The sequence below is a fragment of the Artemia sp. Qi Xiang Cuo genome, chromosome 5 (assembly GCF_049724085.1).
Source record: "Artemia sp. Qi Xiang Cuo chromosome 5, ASM4972408v1, whole genome shotgun sequence".
In the NCBI taxonomy this organism is placed as follows: Eukaryota; Metazoa; Arthropoda; class Branchiopoda; order Anostraca; family Artemiidae; genus Artemia; species Artemia sp. Qi Xiang Cuo.
In genome coordinates, this window is record NC_142798.1 from 5,949,006 (window position 1) to 5,976,362 (window position 27,357).

Sequence of the window (27,357 nt, forward strand, 5' to 3'; positions counted from 1 at the left end):
TCTAGTACAGATGAGTAATTTATTTTCTACTGATATCCTGCGCGGTTTATGTTGTGCTTCAAACTTTATCCTCACTATAAATTCTTACGTCCTAATTTAGCCTTTCACATTGCTTAAAAGAACTATATTTTACATTTTCCATAAAACTCCCTATTTCCAATACTTGTCCTTTCTATAAGAAGAAAGCAATATGACTATAATTTTTCCTTTAGAAAAAGAAAATTTTGAGGAGTTTTGTCACCTCAAATTTTTTTTGTCCAATGTCCAAGTAAACTAGGAGTATTTTGGATCCGGAACCACGCTAAACTCAAAATCTCACTTATTGCACTTTTAATACAAAGAAATCTTGAAATTTTCTTATAATTTGTTCATTTTTTGCTTTTAGTCAATGATGTCTCCCTCCCCCCAAAAAAGAATCACCCCCTTCCGCTTGAAAAACTTCATAAGCTCACATCTAATCCAGCATATACTAGATTAGATAGGTTGCCCTACATCTAATCTACATAGGAGGCATGGGTTTCCTCCCTACATTAAGAGAAAATTTAGCGACTTCCTTCATTTTTATGTATAATTGCTCCAACTCAAGATGAAGACTCTAAAACAAGATATAAGCAAACAAGCAACATGTAAAGGGCACCCTAGACGGTCAATCATCTTGATCCAAATCTTCCGTCAATCAATTGATTAAAGCATGATTGACCGCATGATAAAGCATGATAAAACATATATACATGTATATGTTAATAATAAAATGATTGAACTTTAACCGTCTAGGAACCGATTAAGTCATTCAAACTTTCTATCAATCACCATCAACGCTTGACTCAAGCGTCAAACAGGTTCCTGGACGGTCAATCATGCTTTAATCAAATGATTGACGGAAGTTTTTGATCAAAATCATTAACCGTCTAGGGTGTCCTTAAGATTTTTTTTAGGTCCACAAAGGCAGCGGCAGAACCGGGACAACTTGTACAGCGAAATAGTTCGTACTGACAAGCAGCCTTTCTGATAAACGGGGAGTGATTTCTAAACTGGAGTTTTACAAACAGGAGTTTTCTAAACAGGAGTTTACAGCCCCATACTGCTGCAAATAAAGGAGAAGTTGAAACAGCAAAAAGCTGAGGTTCAAAAAGTGAATTTAACCAATGGGCTGCTGATCTTAATAAGCAGGATATAACTTCCTAGATATTACAGCTCATTACGTGATAAAAAGAGGGGACAGAAAGCTCACTTTGGTGCATAGGTAGAAATATCTTAGACATATATAGTAGATAGCTGATAGATCTTACTCAACAATAAGCACAATAATAAATCCAGACAATAAAGTATAATCAAGTCATTCTATTCTCCTCGTAAGACTCTATAACCGAGAAAGCAGGAAGAAACCTTGAAGAAAGCAGCGAAGAAAGCAGGAAGACAGCTTGAAGACTAAAAACTGCTCACAGTTGCATTAACACTCTTTGCGCCATCCACTATAGGAAAACATCTTTGAAAAATACGTTCAGTAGATCTAAGAACATTCGCAACTATTTTTTTCATATAATTCCCTATTTTCCAATACTTGGTCCTTTCTATAAAAAAATTTAAACAGTGTTACTAAAGTTTTTCTTAGCACCAAGTCCCCTAATCTTAGGAGTGATGAAAGAGAACTTTTTTGAGGAGTGCCTGCCTGGTTGCGGCAAAGAAGAAAACGAAGCAGCTTAAAACTAAAGTTCAGAAAGTGAATTTAATCAATAAGCTGCTAATCTTAAGGAACAGGGTGTGGCTTTTTAGATATTGAAGTGCATTGCGTATGAAAAGCACTGATAGAAAGCTGACTTTGGAGCATAAATAGTAAGATGGAAAGTAGAGAGGATCATTGCTTTTAAATACTGAAAGCTGCTCACGCCAGAGTCAACATTCATCGTCAAATCCAGTGGCCTTTCAGAACTTCAGAAAGCTACTAAAAGCCTGTTTAACAGTTAATGATTGGGGTAAGGCGAGTAATTTAAGTTTGTGTTTTTTTTTCTGTTTTGTTGTCTTTTTTCGGGAAGGATGATTCATATTTAATTTATAATATTTATTATATATAATATTTTAGCACCTTTCCAATCGTTGAAAGTGTGCTAATAGCGCAAAATTCATCTGCTTGTTGCAAAAAGTTCAGCTTTGGTAGAAACACGGTTGGAAATACTGAGAGTTGAGTGATGTTGAAAAGAAAGTGAATCTGTAAGCTAGAATTCGGTCCTGGCATGTCTTAATGCCCGCTTCAAGCGCAAAAATAGAAAAATTTACAAAACATTAGTTTCTTAAAACAAGCGATAATTCGAAATGACATCGAACATGCAATACGAAGCTCGATTTCGAGTTTCTAGCAGAGGCCACGACGCTTAATGACACGAAGAGAATGAAGGGTTTCGAACACCTATAGAGACCTACATAACATTTTTCGGAGATGCGCAACCAAAAAAGCCATTTCCGTTTGCTACTTTAACTAGCTTGTCTCGATTGTCATATTTATTGGAAAATACATTTATTGGAATACAAAATAAGGCAATAATTATCACATAATATGGTACTTCGCTGAGATATCAGATCACATATTGAACAACCGAGATTCTAAGTTAGGCTTAAGCCTCAAAAGGGACGTCAAAATACATAATATAAAAATTAATTACACTTGGCAGGACCCGTGGTAAGAACATAACTCGGTGCAATCAAGTGAGCTGCTCTTGCTGTTGTAGAGCCCAGAGCATTGCTTTTTGCAACTGCATCGTATAAGCTCTCGACAACGACAGAAGCATGAGACAGGGCTGACCATCGAGGAGTCCAAAGCCCATTGCGTCTTTTCCCATCCGTAATCGTTGGGGTTCCTTTCGGGAATAATGGCAAGATGAGAAATGGACCATGCCTGGACTGTAATGCAAGCACACCGAATGTGCTGGTTTAGCGCATCCTGAGCTGGCAGAAGCCTGCCCATGGATGATTCTTTTTTTGTGAACAGATACTTCCTAAACTTGTTTACCGACTCTTTCCCACTAGATCTGTTATATACAAGTACAATAACTTTTCAATTTGTGCAAAGTCGTTTTCAGTGAGCTCTTGAAGAGGAGAAGAAAGGCGATTGAACACCAATATTATGGCACTGTGCGCTTCCCATGATTTCCAAGACTTTCCTTTGCCATGCCACAGGAATGCGGGTGCAGTGTCTCAGCCACTTAGAGCATGAAAAAAAGCAGTGACTCCGCCTTTCCTTCGCAAAGTGCAGTTGCTACGTCGTGAACAGGAATATAGCGGAAACTCTTTCCTTGGCCGTAGGCTAGTTACTATTTATCAACCCAATAAGAAAGTACTTTATGATGAGCAGAATAATTACATCTGAGTCAACCGTTCTGACGGTGATGAATTTTTATTTGCAGCGCCTTTGATGAAGGCCGTGTAGGACTATCCTGCTATTTCCCTCCTCGTGGTTGCTGGGATAAATTTCGGCCAAATAAGATGGAATAGTAGTTCTTGCACTATCACTAGAAGTAAAAAAAAAACAACAAATGATTGGTAACAGTATCGCATATCTTTTTTTGCCATTAACTAGAATGGGCTCGGCTTGTTGTTTGAACAACGAAGGAAACTAGTCCAGTTTCTTTTGGAATTGGCGTTCTTTCTTCGACCTTATTCCGATACATAGCCTTGCCGTGCTTTTTTCGTGTAGAAGTTTTCAAGCTGTCGGACTTATAAACGGTAAAGACGACGTCAACTCGCTGTGTTTTACTTGCGAACTGCTTACGAAGGTATTTTCAGGTTTCTTCTGAAACATATTCACCAAGCATCTTGCTTTTTGGCTTTATAAGGTGGACTAGGACAGCACCATCAAAAACCTTGGAATCGGCGAGAGGTTTCTCGGTCACAACTTCAGAATAATAAGTTTTAAGCAGAGTTACAATACTAGACTTCGTGGCGGATCTCAGATTAATCTAATCAGAGATTGAAGGAGGCAAAAGCTGGTTCTCATGTTTCAAAAACTCTTCCAAGTCAACGCCTCTGGTGTTGCAGCCAATATACAGTTTGGCGAATAGGGCCGAATCTGACTTGGCCTTCTGAAGGGTCGATTTCAACTTCGATATCGATGATGGAATAGGAGTTAAAAATAATGGCCTCTTGTTTTGGCGTATGGGTAAATCAAGAGGCTTTGTACGTTTTACAAAACGCCCTTCCACAAAAGTTTCATACTAGGATTTGCCAACAATTTCCAGGCTGCGGTAAGTACTGATGGCACGAGAATGGGGTACTCTACCGGAGTCGATTGAAACGAGACTGTCATACACACTTTCCAAAGGATTAACCCATTTTAATAGGGTATTTACAAGGTTTTTAGTAGTTGTCTGGAACCTCTTCTGAAATGCCGATCCCATTTCGTGATGTTCCGAAGTCTGCTGTTCCATTACATTTCGGAATTCCTCAGTCATCCTTACAATTTCCGGTGCTGCAATCATGAGTCTCCTCATTGCAAGTGGATCGTGTGTTAGTCCACTTATCCCTCCAATACCCTTCACATTTTTTATGTTGAATTCATTCGCTTGGTCTAGCGGGATAGAAGAAAATGGTTTGCCTGTAGCAGAAACTACAAACATTCCTGCTTCGAATTCCCTGTAAACAGATGGGCAGACTGACTGTAGTGTCTGTAGATCTCTGATATGTACAGACAACCATCGGGCAGAGTTTTGATGATCAAGGGCAAAAAAGAGTAGGACTAATTCGGTGATGGCTGCAACGTATAAATGATAATCAACGGCTCGAAGAGGCGTAACCAGAACAAGTAGCAGATTGATGAGCCCAATAACCAGATTCCAGAAGACAAAATTAGGATACATTGCTTCATGCTCCTTTTCCCAACTGATGAAGTCCTTCATTTCAATATCATCTGACTTGACTTGTGTGCAAAATGCTCGCAACTTTCATTCCTCGAGCGTGAAAATGGTAACTTCATAGACATACCGAAAACAGTTAACGTTACTACCCTTTTCTAGTGCGTCACATCTTTCTGCCGTGGAAATATCAGAAGTTTTGATGCTTTTTAGCGAGGCTGGTAAACTTGCGCTTTTTTAGCACTTGGGGTCTTCCTAGGGCGCTATATAGCAATCACTCGACTTCATATCGATCACCTTTGGGTTCCCCATATTTCGTACTGTATTTTCACTTTTTTCGCAGTTTCTCAAAAAGTTCCATTAGTTTCATCAGTTCCAACGATTCACGATATTGGACAGACAAACTCGAGCTGCTTCTTTTAAGAGTCGAACTTCTAGTCCTCTAAACTATATTTTTGCCAGTTTTTGTATTCCATGGAATAGGCGCTTCCTTTTTACGCTTTAAGCGCTTTTTTAGTGCTCAAGTACGCGCTTCAGAGCAATCCTTTGCTTTTTATTTAGCCACCAATGGAATCTTCATATCTTAAAACGTGCTGTCAGAAGTTTTGATGTGTCTGTAGAGAGACTGGTAAACTTATACTTTTTTAGCGCTTCGGGTGCTGGTAAAGGTGTTTTCAAGCTTCTGCTCGACGTGCTTCCCGTATCACTGGATTTCCCGTTCCTTCATCTATATCTCCACCAATTTTGGTGCTTTTTGTCAGAAGTACACGATTCTAGTGATATTTTCCGTTTAACAGCCCTACTATTTATAGTAACAGTAGAGATGTTGATATTATGCAAAGCTTATGCTTTGCATAGAACCTGCATAATGAATGCATCTTAAACAAAAGCCCCTTAGCTGTGGGAATGCAGAAACCAGACATATTTAGTGAATATTACCTATCTATAGGATTCAGAATTCAGATCAGAATCTGATGGCAACATAGATACTACTGAACAAGATGACTTTCTTGGCCTGATTGTAGGATATAGACAGGATAATCACCGAAACAAAGAAACTGGAATAATCTGACGGCAGCAGTGATAATGATACAACCTTAGAATTAAAGGGTCAAGGCCTGTACGGCAATAGTGAGATCAGATTACCCGGATTAAGAAGGTTCCCTAGTGAAGTATTGAAGCAGCACTGGTAGAAATACGGATGCAGTTTAGAATCCTAATTTACACGTCTTCCAAATTCCATTAATCTTACTAAAGCCATCTGCAAGATATGTAATCTTAGTCTATTCATCAATAAGACATGAATATTTGATTGGGCAGTACTCCTTAAATTTATTAAGTCCAGAAAGAGCCTCTCGATGCTACTTCTTCGATCAAAATCTTCGCGACAACCAGAGAGCTCGAACTTCACAGCAATGATTGGTCCATTCTGGAAGCTACCAATATGTTTTAAACAAGCAACGGTGATAGATAGTGGACTGACCTGCAGTTGGTGGGACGGTAGTGGGATGAGCAAGGGATTTTACTTTTTTTTTTTGCCCTTTATTCAGACTCTAGACAGTAGTTAATTAAAGGCCTGAAGAAATTACTATCTATTCAGGTTAAGATATATTTTTCGGTCAGTTCGAAGTTCGACACCATGCTCTTGACAGGAGTTGGCTTTTTGAAACATGCAACATAGAAAAATAGATGGAGCACCAGAGACAAATTACAGAACACAGACAGAGAACGATTACAATTTTAATTTTTGGCGAATTTTGAAGATAAAAGCAATGTTTTAATATATTTTCTGTATATATTGTAAAATACTATTACGATTTATTTTCTTCGTTGCAAAAATCAAATAATTTGATTTTGAATTTTGATTAATTTGATAATAAATAATTTTCACTAGTTTTCTGTTGTTTTTTTTTGCTATAATAAGTGCGTATGACCATCATAGCTCAAAGTAGAGTTTCTCCGTTAAGGGGCTCCCTTGCTCAAAAGTCAACAATCCTTGAAATTTTCAAACAGCTCCCAGTAATGAACTATACAAACAGCAAACCTTATCAAAAAAAAAGAAAAAAAGTTGAGTAAGGAATTTTGATAGCAATGTTAGCATCAAAACGGCAAGTTTTCAAGATTATTGTAAATATGCGAAAATGTAAATATGCAACATTATAAACAATAGAATATATATAGAAAACAATGTCAACTAAAACAGAAAATTAAATAAAAAAAATATTGTTATGGAAAATAAGAAACGATTTTATAAGTTGAAACGAGCAAAAATTGAAATGAATAAAGATATGAAAAAAAAAACATAACAGAAATTAAAAGGATCAACGGAGCTAAACTTAAAATAAATATACATTACCCCTTTCTTCCAAATCTGAAAGAGTCTCACCACCATTCTGATGTTACAACTGTTAATACACGACATATACTTTAATCTATGCTTACCAAAACTCCTATATCGACAAACTTCAATGAAAACTAATGAACCCGAGGCATCAAACCCCTATATCCAAAAATATAAAATTTGAATTTCTCCGGAGAAGGGCGGTAATTTGTCCTACCATGCATGGTTTCGAACCAGTTGTCACAGAAAGTTGGAAGAAGATCATTCGAACTTATATTTAAAGTTCTAGTGTCCTTTTTAAGTTTCAAAAAAATCGCACAGCAATAAAGCGCCAATTTTACCATTTTACGCAACAAAATCACAATTTTGGCTTAATGAGGGCCAACATGCTGTCAAACTGAAACTAAAAATAAGCTATTCAGTTTTGGAGCATCAAAAATATTTTTATGTAGCCTTTCGGCTTTGAAAATCATACTGCCATCCGGTGGCACCTTCTTCCTTAAACATACATCGAATGAGCCCTTTTCGAAGTTTCTACGACAACTCCTTCGATACGAAGTGACCTGGTCTAAAACAAAGAAAGAAAGAAACAAATAAATAAAATATTGTGCCAACATCGTTCTTTACTTAGGCAGCATGATAAAGTCCATACAAAATGAACGGTTATTAATGATCGATCCAGCCAAATTGCACAAATGCTGCACAAATGCACTAGATGGTACTGCACAAATGCAAACAAGTTATTAGGAGGGAGGTCAGCGAAATTTTTTTTGTGGGAAAAGCAATCGCCTGAAGACTCGAAACGGCATTTTTAGACCCTAACTTACCGAGTTTTCGCAATAGGTCGTTTTCTTTTGTGGTAAATGACAAACTACATGCTAGCTTTTTGGGGTGTTTGAAGGGGAAGTATAAACTTACTTTTCATTTTAATTTCTGATTTCTTGAATTTTATTTCTTCATTCATAGTAATTTTAACTCGTTTTAACTTTTAAATTCACCTTTATTTTTCATACGAATATTCTGTTTGATAAACTTGGATTTTTTTTTATAGTTGGCATTGTTTTTTTCTATATTAATAATATAAATGCTGGCTAATAGGTTTTCACTAAACATTAATGAATAGTAGAGACGTCATATTATCAGTCGAGATAGAAGTTGTTATGGTAGGTGTAGCCATTCAATAATTTCATCTTCAATATTTATAATGCAATTTAGTATCAGATTTGTAATCGACAACTTCAGAAATCTTTAATTACGAAATTTAATAGGAATAAAACAGAGTTTGTGATAGTGGCGGATCGAGGGGGAGGGGGGGGGGGGGGTACACACCCCCCTAAAATAGTCTAAAGTAGTGTAATTTACTTAATTAACGCAAGTTTGCGCTAATTATACTTGCTCCTAATGCAAGTTTATCGGATAACCCTATTTTGCCCCCCCCCCCAAAAAAAAATCCTGGATCCGCCACTGGTTTGGGACATGTGCAACTTGATATTAAACTTCTATATTGCAATGTTGGCCTCAGACTTGTAGTCAACAAGCTCAAAAACTCGTTAATGACTCTGTTAATGTAAAGTTTTACACTGTTAAGTTAATTTGCTAAAAGTTTTAAATGAAAAAAAATTATTTGAAATTAAATGTCAGTGTTATACTTTGTTAAATGTAACAAAATTTTTAGAATGTGTATTTAATGTGCTTCAAAATAGGATGGTCAGCCTGTAATTATTTAAAGATTTTAAATGATTAATAGTTAACTATTTGAGATCGTTCCCTAAATAATCTCTGAACAAATATAAGTTGCAAGAGTTAAATAAGAGTTAAATAAGGAATGGGTGTGATTTGGACAGGCCACGGCCCAAAGATTCCGCATGGCCCAATTAAGTATCCATGAAATGTTGTTTTGTGTGCGGACTTTTACATTACAATATTTATCTCGGATTTGTAATCAAAGCCTAATATATACGAGGAAGTACAACATATATACCTCTCACCCGGTGGGTTGGGAGAATGCGTAGGAAAAGATTTAAAGAAAATGGAAACTCCTTGCGAGGATGTAAAGAAAGAGACTTCGATTGGGATGGAGGAGGAGCGTGCATAGCTGTGTTGGCCTCAGGCAGTTTCGTGCTGTAGTGAGTTGTTAGTAGTACTAGTAGCTACTAGTAGTAGCAGTAGTAGTATTTGTAACTAGCAGCCTGATAAATCTTTAAATACCATATTTTTCAGAAACGACACGCTATCTGTAAATATCTACTTCGCATGTTTTATTTTGATTGTAATATTAGCCGCAAATTTGAATTGGCAAGCTGAGAAATCTTTAAGCCATATTCTGGGGAAATCAGACACCATTTGTAAATATATACTTCATATGTTTTATTTTGATTTCATATTACAATATTAGCCACAGATTTGTAATCAAAAAGCTAAAAACCTTTAAATACCCATTTTGGTGGAAATTAAAACCATCTGTTAAATAAGTGCGTTATGTGCTTAGCACATTTGTGCATTAAACATTCATAATATAATCTTATTGACTTTTAATGACCAATATTTATCTCCTCGGACCATTCCCAAAACAGTAGGGAGGGGGATGTTGAAGACAGCATGGGCTCAACGGCCCAACTCATAGCCCTTTAATCATGCAAGTTGAATCGTTTTGAAATTTGGATTTATTCTTATTATGGATCTCTATATTTCGTTTAAAAGACTACAGGTCCAAGGACCCTACTTAACGTTGTCCAATCATGCAGACAGAAAATGTTCGATCGACTCTGATTTCAGCAAGGAGTCACACGTACACCATGTACTCAAGTAAAATTTTACTTGTTTAAACTACAACTTTTACAAACTACAACTTTAACAACAACTTTAACAACTTGTTTAAACTACAACTTTTACAAACTACAACTTTAACAACAACTTTAACAACTTGTTTAAACTACAACTTTAACCCTACAACTTTAACACCCTGTGCTGGCATATACTTTCTGCAATATCATTTAAAACGGCTGTTTTAAAGTAAACAACTCATTCTGTCTCTTGGTAAAAAAGGAAACACTGAAACAGTTTTCAGTTTATTTTTGTTCTGTTTTGTTTGCTGTTTTAGCCAAAAAACACAAACGCCGCCAAATCCTAATGTTAAAGCTTATACAAGACAGGGTTAGTTAAAATAATGAATCAATTGATTACAACTGATTTGTATATTACCATCAGAGAACAATACATCCGAAGAATTTCGGCCTAATTAGACAACAAGCAGTGGGAGGGATATGATTACAAGATTCGTACATAATTTGATCTTCAGCTTACAGTTCATGTTCGCTGTACAAATTTTAGTATAGGCCTACTATTTTCCTGTTCTCCTGCGGTTTTAATATATCAAAGAAATTCGATGATTTTGCTAACATTCAATAGCTGAAATTCTGTTCTGTCCATTTACCAAATTATATTTTTCCAAGTTAGATGTATGGGGCTTTTTAGACAAAAATACATCGAAAATTGGTTCAAAATCGTTGAAAAACGGATAATTTTCCTAATTTTAGGCAAGTTTAGATTCTTATTCATTACAAAATCAAATTAATATCTTAATTCTGACTGGGTGAATGGATAGATCTGAGACTAGTGGTTTGGTCTAATTTTATGCAAGTTTAGATCCTTATTCATTAAAAAATCAAAATAATATCTTAATTCTGGCTGGGTGAATGGATAGATGTGAGACTAGTGGTTTGGTTAATGTTTTTTTTTTCTATTTGGCTAAAATTTTATGAAAATTTATTTATGTTTAAATTCTTTTGTAATTTGTTCCCTGTATATTTTTTGGACTTTTATAAGAAAAGGGAACAAGAAACGTTGAAACGCTGTTATGAAACAAGAAACGCTGACATGTTTGGAACATCTGTTCCTGTTGGAACTACCAGGTCTATGTTTTCTTTTAGGTATATCGGCTCTGAAGTCTGGAGCAGACTTTCAGCAGAAACAAAAGGTAAGAGGACCCTTGAAGAATTCCGTGCTTCTTTGCGATATATTTGTTTTAACCAATATTCTAGAGACGGATTGATTGATTGATTTTGGAGAGAGTTCATTCTTGTGTGTTGTTGAAAGTGATTATGTCGGCATGTGTCAGGAATTCTGATGAGTTGTAGATTATGAGTTGATTCATTCGAATTCCCGGTAAACATGTTTCACCGGGAATTTTCTGGAAAATTTTCCGGGAAAATTTTCTTGTTTTAGAGAGAAGATATTCCTTAAGCTAAGTATAAAACGATGATACAGTATAAAAGCGTTCGAAAAAAAGATGTTATTTACCTTCATACTTTAGATCAACTCGTTGAACATCAATAACATAGACGAAAAAATTCCTACGGCTTTCAGAACTGCGACGAATAATTCGAGGTATACTGACTCTCCAGGAACTGAGATCTCTATTCGGCTGAACATTCAAAGGGGAAAATCCATTATCGCTGAAGGTGTTTATATCCTCTCCCTAAAAATATGTTTGAAGGTAACATTAACACCTGAAACACTGAAACGCTGATAATACCTGAAACACTAAAATTGTATATCTTTTAATAGCCTAGATTTTTGGAGCACGGTAAGTATGGTAACATTTTGTTTACAAATGAACCCACCTCCATCCCCGAGGATGGTTCTAAGACTCTTGTAAAAAGGATGACCTAAATAATAATTCTTTTTGTTCTGACCCCCACCTCCTCTTGAAAGGGACCCTCCAATGATTTCGTGTCTTTGGAAAAGGAAAAAGAAAAATTTTCTCATTTTTAAGCAAATTTAGATCATTCTCTGAGATAAAGTCTAAGGCCATGTCTTCATTATGGGTTTTTAGGCAAATTTGCCCGTACCTTTTTTTCAGTCAGCCTCAGTCTCTATTAGTACTTTTTAAGGCCTAAAAAGGCAAATCAGGCACATCTGAATTGGTTTTATTTCATAATAACAGCGTATACCAGAAATATTCCCAGTAACCAATCAAGAGGGATTATATATATCAAACTCACATTTCTGGAGCGTTTTTTTTTTTTTCAAATTCAAGTTATCAAGTATTTAGCAGTAGGTTGCATCAAGACATGGCTAATTATAGAAAGAGACAAGCCAAGACAGATAGTCCAAGTAATTGAGAGGCAAATGTGTTTGCTTAAAAACAATGCTGTTATTTTCGTCTCATAAAGTCTCGAAAACAGAAAGCTAACTGAACTACTTCAAATGAGCAGTACTCAGAGTTAAAGAAGGGTAAGATTGTTTCTTAGGAATAAAATAGACACTAAAGTTTCTAAGGGACTGTTTTGGGGACAAGGGGTAGGAAATGTCAAGAATAAATTTTAAGGTCAGGATGTAGAGGGACAAGGCTTATTCGGACGAACAGCGGTCCTTGGGGATGTACCTCTCCTCTCTACTTTATGCAGTCAGAAAATAAGGGCGATTTTTTATTTCGCACCCAAAATCATTCCACAATAAGAGTGGAGCTGCAAACCAATCAGTATCCATGCTGATTCGTCCAAACAAATCCCTTCAACTGGGAAGAGCTGAAGTATAAATTAAAAGCCGCCTCTAAGCTTATCTGAATAACTCACAGCCAGTTAAAACATTGACAGCAGTGGCACAACTTAAATTAGATTATGAAATAAAGTACAGCCTATTTGCTCAACGTTAAGCACTCTCAACCACTCGGAACAAGATACTGCGTCATTAAAACCTTGAATATAATTTTCCAGAGGTCGAACAACTTCTTTCTCTGGAGTTTAGCCTCTTATAATAATTAATTAAAAAAAACTTTCCACAAAATAAGTTTTTCAGAGAAAAGTAAAGAACTCCATTAAACAAAAAATGAGCAAAAATAAAATCAAATAATCTACCAAGCGTGAAACTACCTTTTAATTATTTTCGTTTTTTTAAGACATTATAGTTTGGCCTGCTATTTGTATACTGGAGAAAAATTTTCAGAAATTTTTAACAACATACACCCTTTTAAAAATCTGGACACAAATAGTAGTTCTTAATTTCTAGTTGACCTGAAATGAAAAACTTGATACCATTCACAAAAAAATCTGCTTACTTTCTTTGATAGCTTGGATACACTTACGCTATTTTGACTTGGTTAAATTTTAAGAGAAGAAGTAGCCTCGAAAGTTTGAACATAATACCCTCCGTCGTTTTTGGGATACTGCTGAGATGCCTTATTGGGAATTAGCATTAACACAGTGCATTTTGGTTTAATCTTAAGGCAACATTTAGTTTTTAAACATAAAGGCAAATGGGAGGGTGGGTGTGGGTGGGGATTAGTTGCCCTAGAATCACTTTCGACTATTTTCAATCGAATGAGCGCTATTTGAAGTTCCTACGACAACTGCTTCGATACGAAGTGCCCTGATCTAAACAAAAACAACAACAACAACAAAAAATCATACATTATACTCACATCGATCTTTACTATAAAAATTTCAAGTCTTCCAATCACTTTCGACTATTAAAAAGGATAAACACGTTATATGCCCCAAGGGCATACATTACAACCCTTACCCTAAGCGCTGTGAGGGTGGTTGTCATCCTCTAAGACATAATTTCCAGAACTTTCAACTACGTTAAACAAAATGCGTATCTCAAAATTTCGATTGGATGTGTTTGGGAAAATGATGGGCATGAGAGGGGTGTTAGTTGCTCTCTGATCACTTTTAACTATTAAAAATAACACTAGCCTTTCAATTTCCAATCAAATGAGCCCTTTTGAAGTTTCTACGACAATGGTTTAAATAAAAACCTTATATGCCCCCAGGGCATTACTTAAAACCCTTGCCCCTACTACGTTTAACAAAGTGGCTATCTGAAAATTTTGATTGGATGTGTTAGGGGGAATGGTGCGTATTAGAGGGTGGTTAGTTACCCTCCAATCACTTTAGACTATTAAAAAGGGCAATAGCCCTCTCAATTTCCAATTGAATGAGCCCCTTTTGAAGTTTTAACGACAATATCTGTAAAAACCTTATATGCCCCCAGGGCATAATTCACAACCTTTGCCCTGGGGAATCTGGGGGGTTTGTCATCCTTAAATACATAATTTCCGGAACTTGAAACTACGTTGAATAAAATGGCTATCTCTAAACTTTGATTGAATGTGTTTGTGGAAATGGTGGGCGTGAGAGGGGGGTCAATTACTCTCCACTCACTTTGGACTATTAAAAAGGGCAATTTCAATTTCCAAACATATGAGTACTTTTTGAAATTTCTACAACAACTATGCCCCCAGGGCATAACTTACAAGCCTTGCACTGAGGGCTCTAAGGGGGTTATCATCATAAAACACCTATTTTCTAGAACTTCCAACTACGTTGAACAAACTGGATATCTCAAAATTTTGATTGTATGTGTTTGTGTAAATGGTGGGCGTGTGAGGGGGGTTAGCTGCCCTTTAATCGCTTTCAACTATTAAAAAGGCACTAGCCCTTTCAATTTCCAATTGAATGAGCCATTTTTGATGTTTTTACACCATCGTCTTCTATAAAAACCTTACATGCCCCCCAGGGCATAACTTTAAACCCTTGCCCTGAGGGTGGTGGGGGGGGGAGGGGTTGTCACCCTTAAAGATATAATTTCCAAAACTTTCAACTACGTTGAATAAAATGGCTATTTAAAAATTTTGATTGGATGTGTTTAGGGAAAAAGGTGGGCGTGAGAGGGGGGTTAGTTGCCCTTAAATCACTTTCGACTATTAAAAAGGGCACTAGCCCTTTGAATTTCCAATCGAAAGATCTCTTTTTCAAGATTCTAAGACAAAGATTTCAATAAAAACTTATATGCTCCCAGGGCGTAACTTATAACCCTTGCCCTGAAAACTGTGGGGGTTGTGTCCTGCTCAAAGATATAATTTCCTGAACTTTAAACTACGTTAAACAAAATGGATATCTCAAAATTTTGATTGGATGTGTTTGGGGAAAAGGTGGGCGTGAGAGGGGGGTTGGTTGCCCTCAAATCACTTTCGACTATTAAAGAGCACTAGCCCTTTGAATTTAAAATCGAATGAGCCCTTTTCCAAGTTTCTACGACAAAAATTTCAATAAAAACCTTATATGCCCCCAAGGCATAACTTATAATTCTTGCCCTGAAGACTGTGGGGGGAGTATCCTGCTCAAAGGTATTATTTCCTAAACTTTAAACTGCGTGGAACAAAATGGCTATCTCAAAATTTTGATTGGATGTGTCTGGGGAAATAGTGGGCGTGGTGTTAGTTCCCTTCCAATCACTTTCGACTATTAAAAAGGGCACTAGGCATTTCAATTTCGAATCGAATGAGCCCTTTTTAAGTTTCTACGACAACGCGTTCTATAAAAACTTTATATGCCCCCAGGGCATAACTTACAACCCTTGCCCTGAGGGCTATGGGGGAGTTTCCTCCTCAAAAACATAATTTCTATCTGGAAATCAACTACGCTGAACAAAATAGCTATCTCAAAATTTTGAATGGTTGTCTTTTGAGAAAAGGTGGGCACGAGAGGGAGGTTAGTTGCCCTCAAATGACTTTCGACTATGAAAAAGAGCACTCAACCTATGAATTTCCAATCCAATTAGCCCTTTTTCAAGTTTCTAGGACAAAGATTTCAATAAAAACTTATATGCCCCCAGGGCATAATTTAAAACCGTTGCTAGGAAAACTTTTGGGGGAGTGTCCGGTTAAAAAGTACAAGTTCTTGAACATTAACTGCAGTGAACACAATGGCTATCTAAAAATTTTGATTAGCTATGTTTGAGTATATAATGGGTGTGAAAAGGGTGTTAGTTGCCCTCCAATTACGTTTGACTATTAAAAGGGCACTAGCCATTTCAATTTCCAATCGAATGAGCCTTTTTTGAAGTTTCCACGACAACTCGTTCTATAAAAACCTTACATGCCCCCAGGGCATAACTTACAACCCTTGCGCTGAGGGCTTCGGGGGGTTTTCATCCTTAAAGACCTAATTTCCAGAACTTAAAACTACGTTGAATAAAATTGCTATCTCAAAATTTTCATTCGATGTGTTTGGGGAAAAGGTGGGCGTGAGAGGGAGTTAGTTGCCCTTCAATCACTTTCGACTATTAAAAAAAGCCCTTTCAATTTCCAATCGAATGAGCCTTTTTTGAAGTTTCTATGACAACACATTCTATAAAAACCTTACATACACCCAGGGCACAACTTATAACTTTTGCCCTGAAGGCTGTGGGGGAGTGTCCTCCTCAAAAACATAATTTCTATCTGGAAATCAAGTACGCTGAACAAAATTTCTATCTCAAAATTATGATTGGATGTGTTTTGGGAAATGGTGGGCGTGGAAGGGGTGTTAGTTGCCTTCCAATCACTTTCGACTATTAAAAAGGGCACAAGCCACTCCAATTTCCAATTTAATGGGCCTTTTTCGAAGTTTCTACGACAACTTCTTCGATACGAAGTGTCCTGCTCTAAAGGAAAAAATAATAATAAAATATAATGAAAATAATAAAAATAATAAAAAAAATAAATAATAAATTGTGCCACCATCGTTCTCCCAGGGTATAACTTAAAACCCTTGCCCTGAGGGTTGTGGGGGACTGTCCACCTCAAAAACATATTTTCTACCTGGAAATCAACTACGCTGAACAAAATGGCTATCTCAAAATTTTTATTGGATGTGTTTGGCGGAATGATGGGCGTGGGGGGGATAGTTGCCCTCCAATCACTTTCGACTATTAAAAAGGGCACTAGCCACAGCAATTTCCAATCGAATTTCGTATTCAATCAATTTCCAACTTCACAAAAGAGTCTATACAGGTAAATAAAATTCTCAGAGTATGTAGCTTCTCTAGGATTTAGTCTTTTAATGTTGCCATGTAGCATAATAGCCGCGAAGGTAAAAAAAAATGTGGTTCAATACCGCTTTCTAGGGCTATAATGAAAGAAACGTTGAGGTGGCTAGGACACGTTGTGCGGATGAAGGATGACAGATTGCCGAAGGCTGTGCTTTTCGACCAACCGTCTAGGATTAAACAGAAAGAAGGTCGTCCTCGTCTGGGGTGGGAGGACGTCATAAGGAAAGATTGAAAGGAAATGGGAACTTCCTGGGATGGTGTAAAGAGGGAGGCTTTGAATAGATTGAGATGGAGGAGGAGCGTGCGTAGTTGTGTTGGCCTCAGGCGGCTTGGTGCTGCGGTGAGTTGTTAGTAGTAGCAGTAGCAAAAAAACTCTGTCTAATATAGTAGGTAGCTTTTAAGGATTTAAGCCCTTATTGTAGCCATATAATTTCACGCAAGAGCCGATAAAGGTAAAAAAAAAACTATGTCACAGAGCATGTAGCTTTTAAAGGGTTTAGCCCTTAAATATAGCCATATAATTTTGCATGAGAGCCATCAAGGTAAAAAAAAACTCTTTCGCAGAGAGTAGGTAACTTTTCAAGGATTTGGAAGTTTAATGTTGCCATATAAGTGTCCCACAGACTAGGCAGCTTTTCAAGGATTTGGTTCTTTAATATTGCCATGTAATTTCACATAAGAGTCGATATAGGTCAGTCTTCATTCAGTCTTTGGACAGTTAACATCTTAAATAAAAAGTACATCTCACGGATAACTTGTTTACCTGTGATAAACCTGGACAAGGAGCCTATTGATTTTGGCGTGGACTGAAAGAAGTATGTTAAGCTAATATATTATTACACAAGTAACGAATGACTTTGAAAAAACTTTGCCTATATTTTGAAGATTGTGGTTATGCAATCATTCCATTAGTATAGTTAATGAAATGGGCTAGTAGTGGCCAGTGAAATGAACAAATAAATAATAACAAAATGTCACAGCAAATATGAAAATATAAAGAATTTTTGAACCGTGTGGCATATATTGATTGAAGATTGCCTTTTTTTGGAAATTTATTTTGCCGTAATCGTCCATTAGAATGGGGAGAAAGAGAAATGATAAGAAAGTAAAAACTGATGGTGGTAATGAGAGTGGTGATAAATCAAATGAAAGCCTAGCGTCAACCCCAAAAACTCTAACAGGGAAGAAAAGGCCTTCGCCGGAAGATTCTATTCTGGATTCAAGTGGCGAATGCTAACGACAGGAATGTGAGAAAACAAATGCAGAAAATATCGTAAGAATTTTGGAGCTGTTCGAAACTTTACAATCAGACGTAAAAGAAATTAGAGAGTCCCTTCATAGTGTGAAGACTGATGTGCAAAATATACAAAAGACTGTTCGTGAATTGGGAGAAAGATGCACGCGTGTGGAAGGTGATGCAAGAGAAACAAATAATCAGGTAGATAGTTTGAAGTCTAAGATGGAAAATCAGGATAAACTCATGAATGATTTATTTGCCCAAGTTACATCATTAAAAAATCAGTCTCTTGTGTTGCAGCATACGGAAAGAAAAAACAACATATTGTTCTGGAATGTGAGGACTGATTCATTGTTAGATGCGAAAAATACCATTAAAAGAGTGCTGAATGAGGGATGAGAAATGGAAGTGAAGGATATTCCTCCGTTTTCAGTGGTACATGAAGCGAGTGACTTTATCAAAATTAAAGTTACTGATTATAAGGACCGATACGGCATAATGAAAAATGCAAAGAAATTAAGAGGAAAGGACTTGCAGTTTGGAAAACCAGTTTTTATTAGTGATGATGTTAGTAGAGAGGTGCGCCAAATTAGAAAGGAATTGGTGGTGAAAAGAAAATATTTGATGGAGAGAGGTGTTGAGTGCTGGATACCACCCGTGGTACCGCCGGTTCTTTCTATTAAATCTGCAGGTAATGTTGAAAAGGTTGAATGTTTCAAAGCGTTAAAAATGTAAATAGTGGTTTGAGCTAGTTATTTATAGTGTTTGGAAATTATTTATTTTTAGAGGTTATATGGAAAGTTATTAGTTATGAAGGTTATTAAATTTAGGTTTGCTTATAATTGAAGTTGTGAGCCATATTAAGCCCACTGAATTTTATTTTGGGAGTTGATATGCGTATACATATCGACCGGTTTGTTTATTTGTTTTCTTTAATTTTTGTTTCAAATGTCCGCTTTGACGGAATATATTTTGTTACTTTTTTTTGTATTTATCTAGGTCTACATATATGTTTAGTAGATAATGATTTTTTTTGCCACCGCCACCCTCTACCGTTACATACATTAACTTTTATTGATGATGGTTAGAGATATCGTATCACCTCCTGGGAACAGCAATGGCCTGCAACTTGAAAGTCGAAGGTTTGATTTTTCCATCCAGTTTAATGAAAGAATAGATAGAATTTTAGATATTAATGCTACTGAGATTTTCACAAATGAGCCATCAAGGTAGGTTTTTACAGAAGGGGTACTATCCTTGTATGGTGATGAGGCGATTTTGGCCTTGACATTTTTTATTTTGATTGTCAAAGATTGAATTCTGTGCATAATTTTTTTTCTAAATCAACAAATACTAAGGTCCTTCAGGTGATCGCTTTAACTGAAACGTGATTAAATGATAATAAATTGCAATTACTGCATATCCCTGTTTATAATTTATGTGTTAGAGATCGCGAGTATTACCAACATGGAGGCCTAGCAGCTTATATTCAGGCTGATTATAAGGTTTCAATAAGAGAAGATCTTATAATATATAGAGAGAAATATTGCGAGTGTTTTGTTTTACATATAATTAGAGAGAATTTGAATTCTTGCATTGTTGTAGCATATAGACCTCCACAGAGCCTACTCCAAGACTTTATGGACCTATTTAAAGAAAAACTATTAAAACTCCCTATTAACTCTATGCCATTTTCTATTATCGGAGATTACAATATTGACCTTATAGATCAGTGATCTGCTTGCATTGAATTTATTAATACAAGTTTATCCAATGGGTTTCATCCTTGTGTAAATATCCCTACAAGAATTACGGGAACATCAGCTAAGCTTCTGGATAACTTCCTTCCTAATATGCCCCTGAGTCGTCCCAGGGTCATTATCAACGATGTATCTGACCACTTTGGGGTTTCAGCTAGCTTTAGAACTCTAACGAGGGCGTTTAAAGGCAAAAAATCAAGCATTCCAGTGATCAGTAAAAATGCGATAGTCAAACCGAGAAATGACATAGAAGAGGGGGATTGGTGCGATGTTTTAGGCAAAGTTCAGGATGCAAATTCCTATTTTGCTTTATTGTATGAAAAGTTGTAGGTTTTGATAAGTCAAGCAGTCATATTGAAACTGTTTAGTAGAAAGCACTCAAATGAAAAACCTTGGATTAGTCCAGTGATTTTGAAGCAAATAAATGTAAGAGATAAATTGTTTAGAGCTCAAATAATTAACCCGACACAAGAAAATAAGCAATTATATAAAATGTATTGAAGTAGATTGAATACAATTTTAAGAAATGAAAAAAAAGAAATATTTTGAGAAAAAGTTTAAGGAGGTCGAAGGATGCCCTAAGAAAACCTGGGGACTAATAAAAGAAGTGATTGGATTAAAAATAAATAGTGTACCTGATGAAATAGTTAGTGTAATGGGAAAGACTTTGAATTCTGAAAAGGACATATGCAATGAATTTCAGAGTTATTTTTTGAATATTGGTCTAAATATAGCTATGTCAGTTGTACTTGATAGTGGCGATTCAACGTTCGAGTCCTTACTGAGGGACCCGATTGATGTATCTCTTCACCTTAGACTTCTAACAGTTGATGAAATTAAAACAATTATTTATGGGTTGCGTAGTAATTCATCTGGTAGCGATCATATTACTCTAAAAACACTTAAATGTATTTTTCCTGTTATAGCTGAAGTTTCTTGTGGGTTAATTAATGAGTGTATTCATGAAGGAAAATTCCCAGACTTTTTTAAAGTTGCCCATGTGACCCCAATTCATAAGGGTGGTATTCAAAACGACACAGGAAACTATAGGCTGATATCTGTTTTACACATCATTTCTCTTATTTTAGAGAAGAGCTATAGTATTAGAATGATCAGTTATGTGGAGAATCACAGGTTATTGGTAGACACACTATTTGGGTTCTGTATAAAAAGGACAACGGAACAGGCGATGATTTATTTGACAACTATTATTAATGAGTTATTAAATAAAGGTTTTAAAATAGGTGCTATATTTTCAGATCTGATGAAAGCTTTCGACACTGTGGATCATAAACTTCTACTTAAGAAGTCGTAAGGTGTATGGTTTGAGGGGTAAATCATTAAATTTTTTAAGAAGTTTTTTAAGTAATTGTTATCAGTATGTCCAACTGAATGATTCTTCTTCCGAAAAAAAGTATATTGAAGTAGGCGTTCCGCAAAGATCAGTTCTTAGTCCTATATTATTCTTGATATTTATTAATGATTTACCAACTTGTCTGAATAATTTTTTTGCTATAAAATAAATGAACTAACGGTAAACCCGAGAGATGGAACAGTTTCACTTTTTGCTGATGACACAACAGCCATTAGCACAGCTAAGACAGCGGAGCTGCTGCAGATTTTCATGAAGGAATCAGTTAATAGAATTATAACATGGCTGAAGGTAAATAAATTAAGGATTAACATGGCTAAGTCTAACTTTATTATTTTCTCGCAATCATCAAACTTTTACCCATGGATCAAGGAATTAGATATGCCCAATGACGTTATAAAACGGACTGCGTCTTTTAAATACCTTGGGATTGTAATAGGTGAAACTCTATCTTTTAAGGAACATGTAACTTTAACTAGCAAAATTCTGGCGAGAAATCTAGGTATAATGAAGAAACTCCAACATTGTTTTCTCAAATCTGTCCTTCGCCATCTTTATTTTTCTTTAATACACCCGTATATACTTTATTGCTCGAGTATTTGGCTCTCTACTTTTTCTTCTATCCTAAAACCAATAAGAGTTCTACAAAATCATGCCGTAAGAATTTTAGCCGGTATATCTCCACGTAAGTCTGTTCGAAAAATTCACCGAACTTTAAAATTTTGCCGGCTGCAGGCCTTCGTGAGTTCTATGTATTGTGGTTTATTTTTGGACTGCAGCAGGATGTTCAGCTTGGTTGTTTTGATGATTTATTGTCCATTAGGTTTACTGTTTATTCTCATGATACAAGGGGTAGCGCGGACTTCTGTGTACCTAGAGGTATATCTTCCCGTTCATGTTTTTCTGTTTTTTATAGAGGTACACGGAAATGGAATAGCTTGAATAGTGATATTAAGACTATTCTTGACCCCAATATTTTTAAAAAAAATCATTAAGGAACTGCTTTTTGCTGAATATGAGTTTTGATTGATTAATTGATTGACTTTTGGTGGAGGTTTTGTTGATATGATGTTCCCAGGGGAAGTATAATATATGATATTATTTTGTATTTATTGTTTAGTATAATGGTATTAGTGGTATTGGTGGACAAGTGTTCTTTGTTTTAAGGATCTTGTTTTCTCTACCTCCCCCACGGACAAGCTTTGATTTTTAGGGGAGGAAGTAATAATTTTTTGTTGATATATATCTTTTTTTTAAATAAATCTTTCTTTCTTTCCAAATCTGATTTCACAGAGTAGGTAGCTTTTCAAGGATTTAGCCCTTTAACGTTGCAATATAATTCTAAATAATGTAGTTCTCTGATTACGTCCCAAAATTCGATTTCAATGTACCGTCTGATATTCATATATTCAAGGGTTGAAAGATTGGATTGATTTTGGGCAATCAGAAAAAAATGGGTTCTGATTAAAATTAAAAAAAATTAAAATTAAATTAAAAAAATTAACAATACATTTTGTATTACAGGCAGTGATATGAAATTTGTTGTATATAATTTTCCCCGGGCGCTACCAACCCTGGGAATCTGTGTCTACTTACTCGGAAAGTTTAGAGACAATCAGAGAAAGACACATTTTGGAGCCCCCAAAATGGGTTTTCACCTTTCAATTGTTAGAAAACTCGGGATTGACTAGAATTTTGGCTCTTTCCCGTTTTCAATGATTTTATTCTAAATAAAATATAACTGAATAGATGCTTTAATCAGCCATAAGAAAATGTATACAGTCATTGGTGTTCACGACCATATATATATATATATATATATATATATATATATATATATATATATATATATATATATATATATATATATATATATATATATATATATATATATATATATATATATATATATATATATATATATATATATATATATATATATATATATAGGTATATATATAGTATATATATATATATATATATATATATATATATATATATATATATATATATGTATATATATATATATATATATATATATATATATATATATATATATATATATATATATATATATATATATATATATATATATATATATATATATATATATATATATATATATATATATATATATCATAATAACAAACAAGATCCATCATAATTTATCAAATACAATCCAAATTTCCTTGAACCAGTTGAATAATGCGTTGTTTTTGTAAATGATAGCTAATGAACATAAATGTTTTTTAATTTAAAGGGAATAATAAAAGGATGAATACTGGTGGACAAAAAAGTTTAAATAAATGACCAATTCACAAGCCAAATTGAAAAAAAATCCACCTTCGTAACAAAAAAGGACTTGAAATAATTAAAAAATGAGCAACTCAAAAGGTAAATTGAAAAAAACCTCATCCCCTAAAAAATACGTTAAAAAAAACGAAAAACTCACGAAATCTGATGATTCTGTCAACTCTTGTCCAACTATTTCTTCATCGCCAAGAAGTTCTCCTTCAACTGGCGAGGATGCCCTCAAGACTCCTTTTATTTTCTGTCCAATTATTCGATTTATAGACACACCTTCTGCCTTCAGATTCACACTATGAAAGTATTTTTCATTAGAAATAAAGGAAATACATATAAATAAAGGTACTTTTTTGTTTTTTCTTATAGATCCACTGCAACCCGATCCGACTTAACTCAATCCTGATGGAATTTAGCCACCACTCACATCATCCCAATTTCAACTCAGCCCCATCGAAAAACGACGACGAATGAAATAATTAGAAAAAAGGTAAAGTTACAGTGTAGATCATAGTTTTTGTCTGTCAACTGACGACAATTAATGACTTAAAAATGCATTCGAGCCAGTTATTGCCTTTATTAAAAGTTCCTTTTAAATTTGCCTCGTTCTCATTGTAACATAACACAGAAAATAACGTACAACAGATATTAATACAATGAATTATTTGTTTTTAGCATGTTATATCCGAAGCTTCTTCGCGGGTTAAAGTGTATTCGCCGTCTTTAAAATGAAAGTTTTTACTTTAAAAAGATTTCTGTGAGCAAGCAATAAATTATGATTTTAAACTATATATCCACTTGGTAGGTTTTAACAGTTGGTAAATTTTGACTAATTCACCAAGAGGTAAGGTTTAAATCATATTGCATTTCATTCAAAAACGTGAAAAAATTGTTGCATAAATCCTATCAGTTTCTTTTTTCAACAAAAGCTAAATTAAACTTAAGTATAGGAGGGGAGGGTCAGCATAAGGAGGGTTAGAGAGGATGGCAAACAAGCAGAACAGCGTTATCAGAACTCAGTGCAAATGCTATGTCGTTTACTAGCCTATAATTTCCTCGAGGGGCACCACTCCTCAAGTTCACTCTGCAGCGTTTTAGCAGTAATAGTTTTGGTTAGGTAAACTCGTGAAAGGTCCACCCTGTGCTCCTATGAGGCCACGCAATCAGGATTTCCCTCTCGGGGATAGGCATGGAGAAAGGAACCTATGACTGAGGGACCTATGAACCTATGATCAACTCTCTTCTCCTCAGTTACTGGTTTGTACTCCTAAAACTGGAGCAAAAGTTTATTTCTCAACCTATGTTGCGTAATATATCAGAATTATTGCCTGAATAGATACCAAATAATATAGAAAAAACCTTGCAACATGCCTTTCCCAGCCTTTGTTGCGTAATATATTATAGAATTATTACCTGAATAGATACCGTATAATAAAAAAAAAAACTTGCAACACAGCTTTCTCAGCCTTTGTTGCGTAATATATCATAGAAAGAGGGGAGGGTCAGCATAAGGAGGGGATGGAGATGGCAAGCAAGCAGAACAGCATTATCCCTTTCCCTGTAATGCAAGTCATAGGTTCCAAATTCGAAGATGTCATAGTCTTTTATCTGATGGGCTCGAAAAACTAATCCAAAAAAGATCCCATACCACGTACAAGTAAAATAGAAAAATGGAGTAAGTAAATGCCTTTTTCTTTCAGACCCAACGCTAGCGTTGACTAAGTAAAGAGCAAAGTGCATCCCATGTAATATGTATTTTTAATTTTTTCTGGCCATTTTATTTGGAAGAAGTGGTCGTGGAAACTAGGGACAGGACTCAATTAATCAGAAACCGAAAGTTCTACTGCCTTTACACAGGACCAAATGCGATTGGAGATCAGCCCTATGTTCTCCATGCAATCTTTGCTCCCAGACCCCCCAAAACCGCTACAGCGTAGGATCAGATTTCAGTTGAAATACAGCCCACAATAGTTGAAAGACTCGATAAACATTACGTCCAAAATGACCTATCCCACAAAACCTCAAAGTGAGCCCCCTAAATTACGCAAACTTCCCAGTGCCCAAAACTAAGTTTTACAGTAGAAAAGACAGGCATATTTGAACTTGGCAGTCCAATCGGGTTGAAACTTCAAGGGGAGCCTTTCCCAAATCAACAGGTCTCAGATTATTCTGGTAGGGGGGTAGGCGGGGGCTTGAGGGCCCAGAAATTGTACAAAAAGTATCTGTCCCTTATCGATTTTCAACTTATATCCGTAAATCTCTCGGCCAAGGAGGCTCAAAAATAGGGCCTGAAAAAAGGGAAAAAAAGTTATTGTTTTCACATCGGCTTGAAACTTATATCCTTAAGCCCATGAGCAAAGGGGGCTTTAATGCAGAAGAAAAAATTGGAATAAAAAATATGTTCGTTTTAACAAAAATAGAGCACGAAAAAAGGTCAAACAACTTTTTTATTCTCCAAACGTCTTGAATAATAAAAATTGAGTATATCTATAAATTAAATAAAAAAAAATAGTTTTTTTTAACTGAAAATAAGGAGCGACATTAAAACTTAAAACGAACAAAAATTATTCCGTATACGAAAGGGGCTGTCTCCTCCTCAATGCCTCGCTCTTTACGCTAAAGTTTTATATTGTTTTAAAAAATAAAGTTGTGTGACAGAATCAAACTTTAGCGTAAAGAGCGAAGCGTGGAGGAGGAGACAGCCCCTTTCGTATACGGAATAATTTTTGTTCGTTTTAAGTTTTAATGTCGCTCCTTACTTTCAGTTAAAAAACTTGTTTTTTTTTATTTTAATTTCTGAACGTTTTAGAATTAATTTAGCTTTGATTTTGGCTCACCGTACATGAATAATTAAAACGAAATTTGCATATTAATTTTACTTGTTCTTGCTAAATGGCTTTCTCAAAACTTTGTTCTGACGTAACTTACGAACTAACTTACGTAACGAACTTCTATATTCGTATGTTTTTATTACGTATGTTAGGGAGTTTGCCCCTTAGTCAATACTTTGCTCTTTACGCTAAAGTTCGAATTTTGTTCTAATCACCAACCCCTGAGTCACACAGGCCGGTTAATTAGAATAGATATCTCTTTTGAAAGTACTAAAAAAAAACTTTAGCGTAAAGAGCGAGGTATTGACTAAGGGGCGAACCCCTTCATATACGTAATAATTTCAGTTCGTTTAAGTTTTAATGTTGCTCATTACTTTCAGTTGAAAAAAACTTGTTTTTTATTTAATGTCTGATCGTTTTTTAAATAATGCTGGGAAATCCGGGACCGCCGTCATAGAAATGTCCCTTCCCCCAAGGAAACCTCCTCAAGGAAAAAATCTTCCCCCGTAACCCCTTCCTCCAACCCCCCCCCCTCCATAAAAATCCCTCCTGAAACAGCTGTATACTTCCCATTAACCAATACTATATGTAAACAATGGGAAAAGTTTATAACTTGCAGTCCTTCCCCCGGGAGCTGTGTGGCATTAAGTCATTCTCAAAGACATATATATTAGATTTTCGATTATGCTGAATAAAATGGCTATCTCGAAATTTTTATTGGGTGACTTCAGTAAAAAATGAGCGTGGGAGGGGGCCAAGTTGCCCTCCAATTTTTTCGGTCACTTAAAAAGGGAACTAGAACTTTTAATTTCCGTTTGAATGAGTCCTCTCACGATATTCTAGGAGTACTGGATC

The 27,357-nt window shown here is 35.6% G+C and overlaps 1 protein-coding gene across 4 annotated transcripts in view; it reads right to left on the bottom strand.

Annotated features, from left to right (window-relative positions):
* Positions 1-27,357, bottom strand: part of LOC148951742 (sorting nexin-14-like) — a 245,188-nt gene that overhangs the window by 59,199 nt on the left and 158,632 nt on the right. For all 4 annotated transcript variants that reach the window (XM_089088699.1, XM_089088697.1, XM_089088698.1 and 1 more), the window contains 2 exons: positions 23,820-23,967; positions 11,482-11,659 (listed from right to left, as the gene is read on the bottom strand). In XM_089088699.1, coding sequence (XP_088944825.1) covers positions 11,482-11,659; positions 23,820-23,967 — 326 coding nt within the window. The remainder of the gene's footprint in view (positions 1-11,481; positions 11,660-23,819; positions 23,968-27,357) is intronic.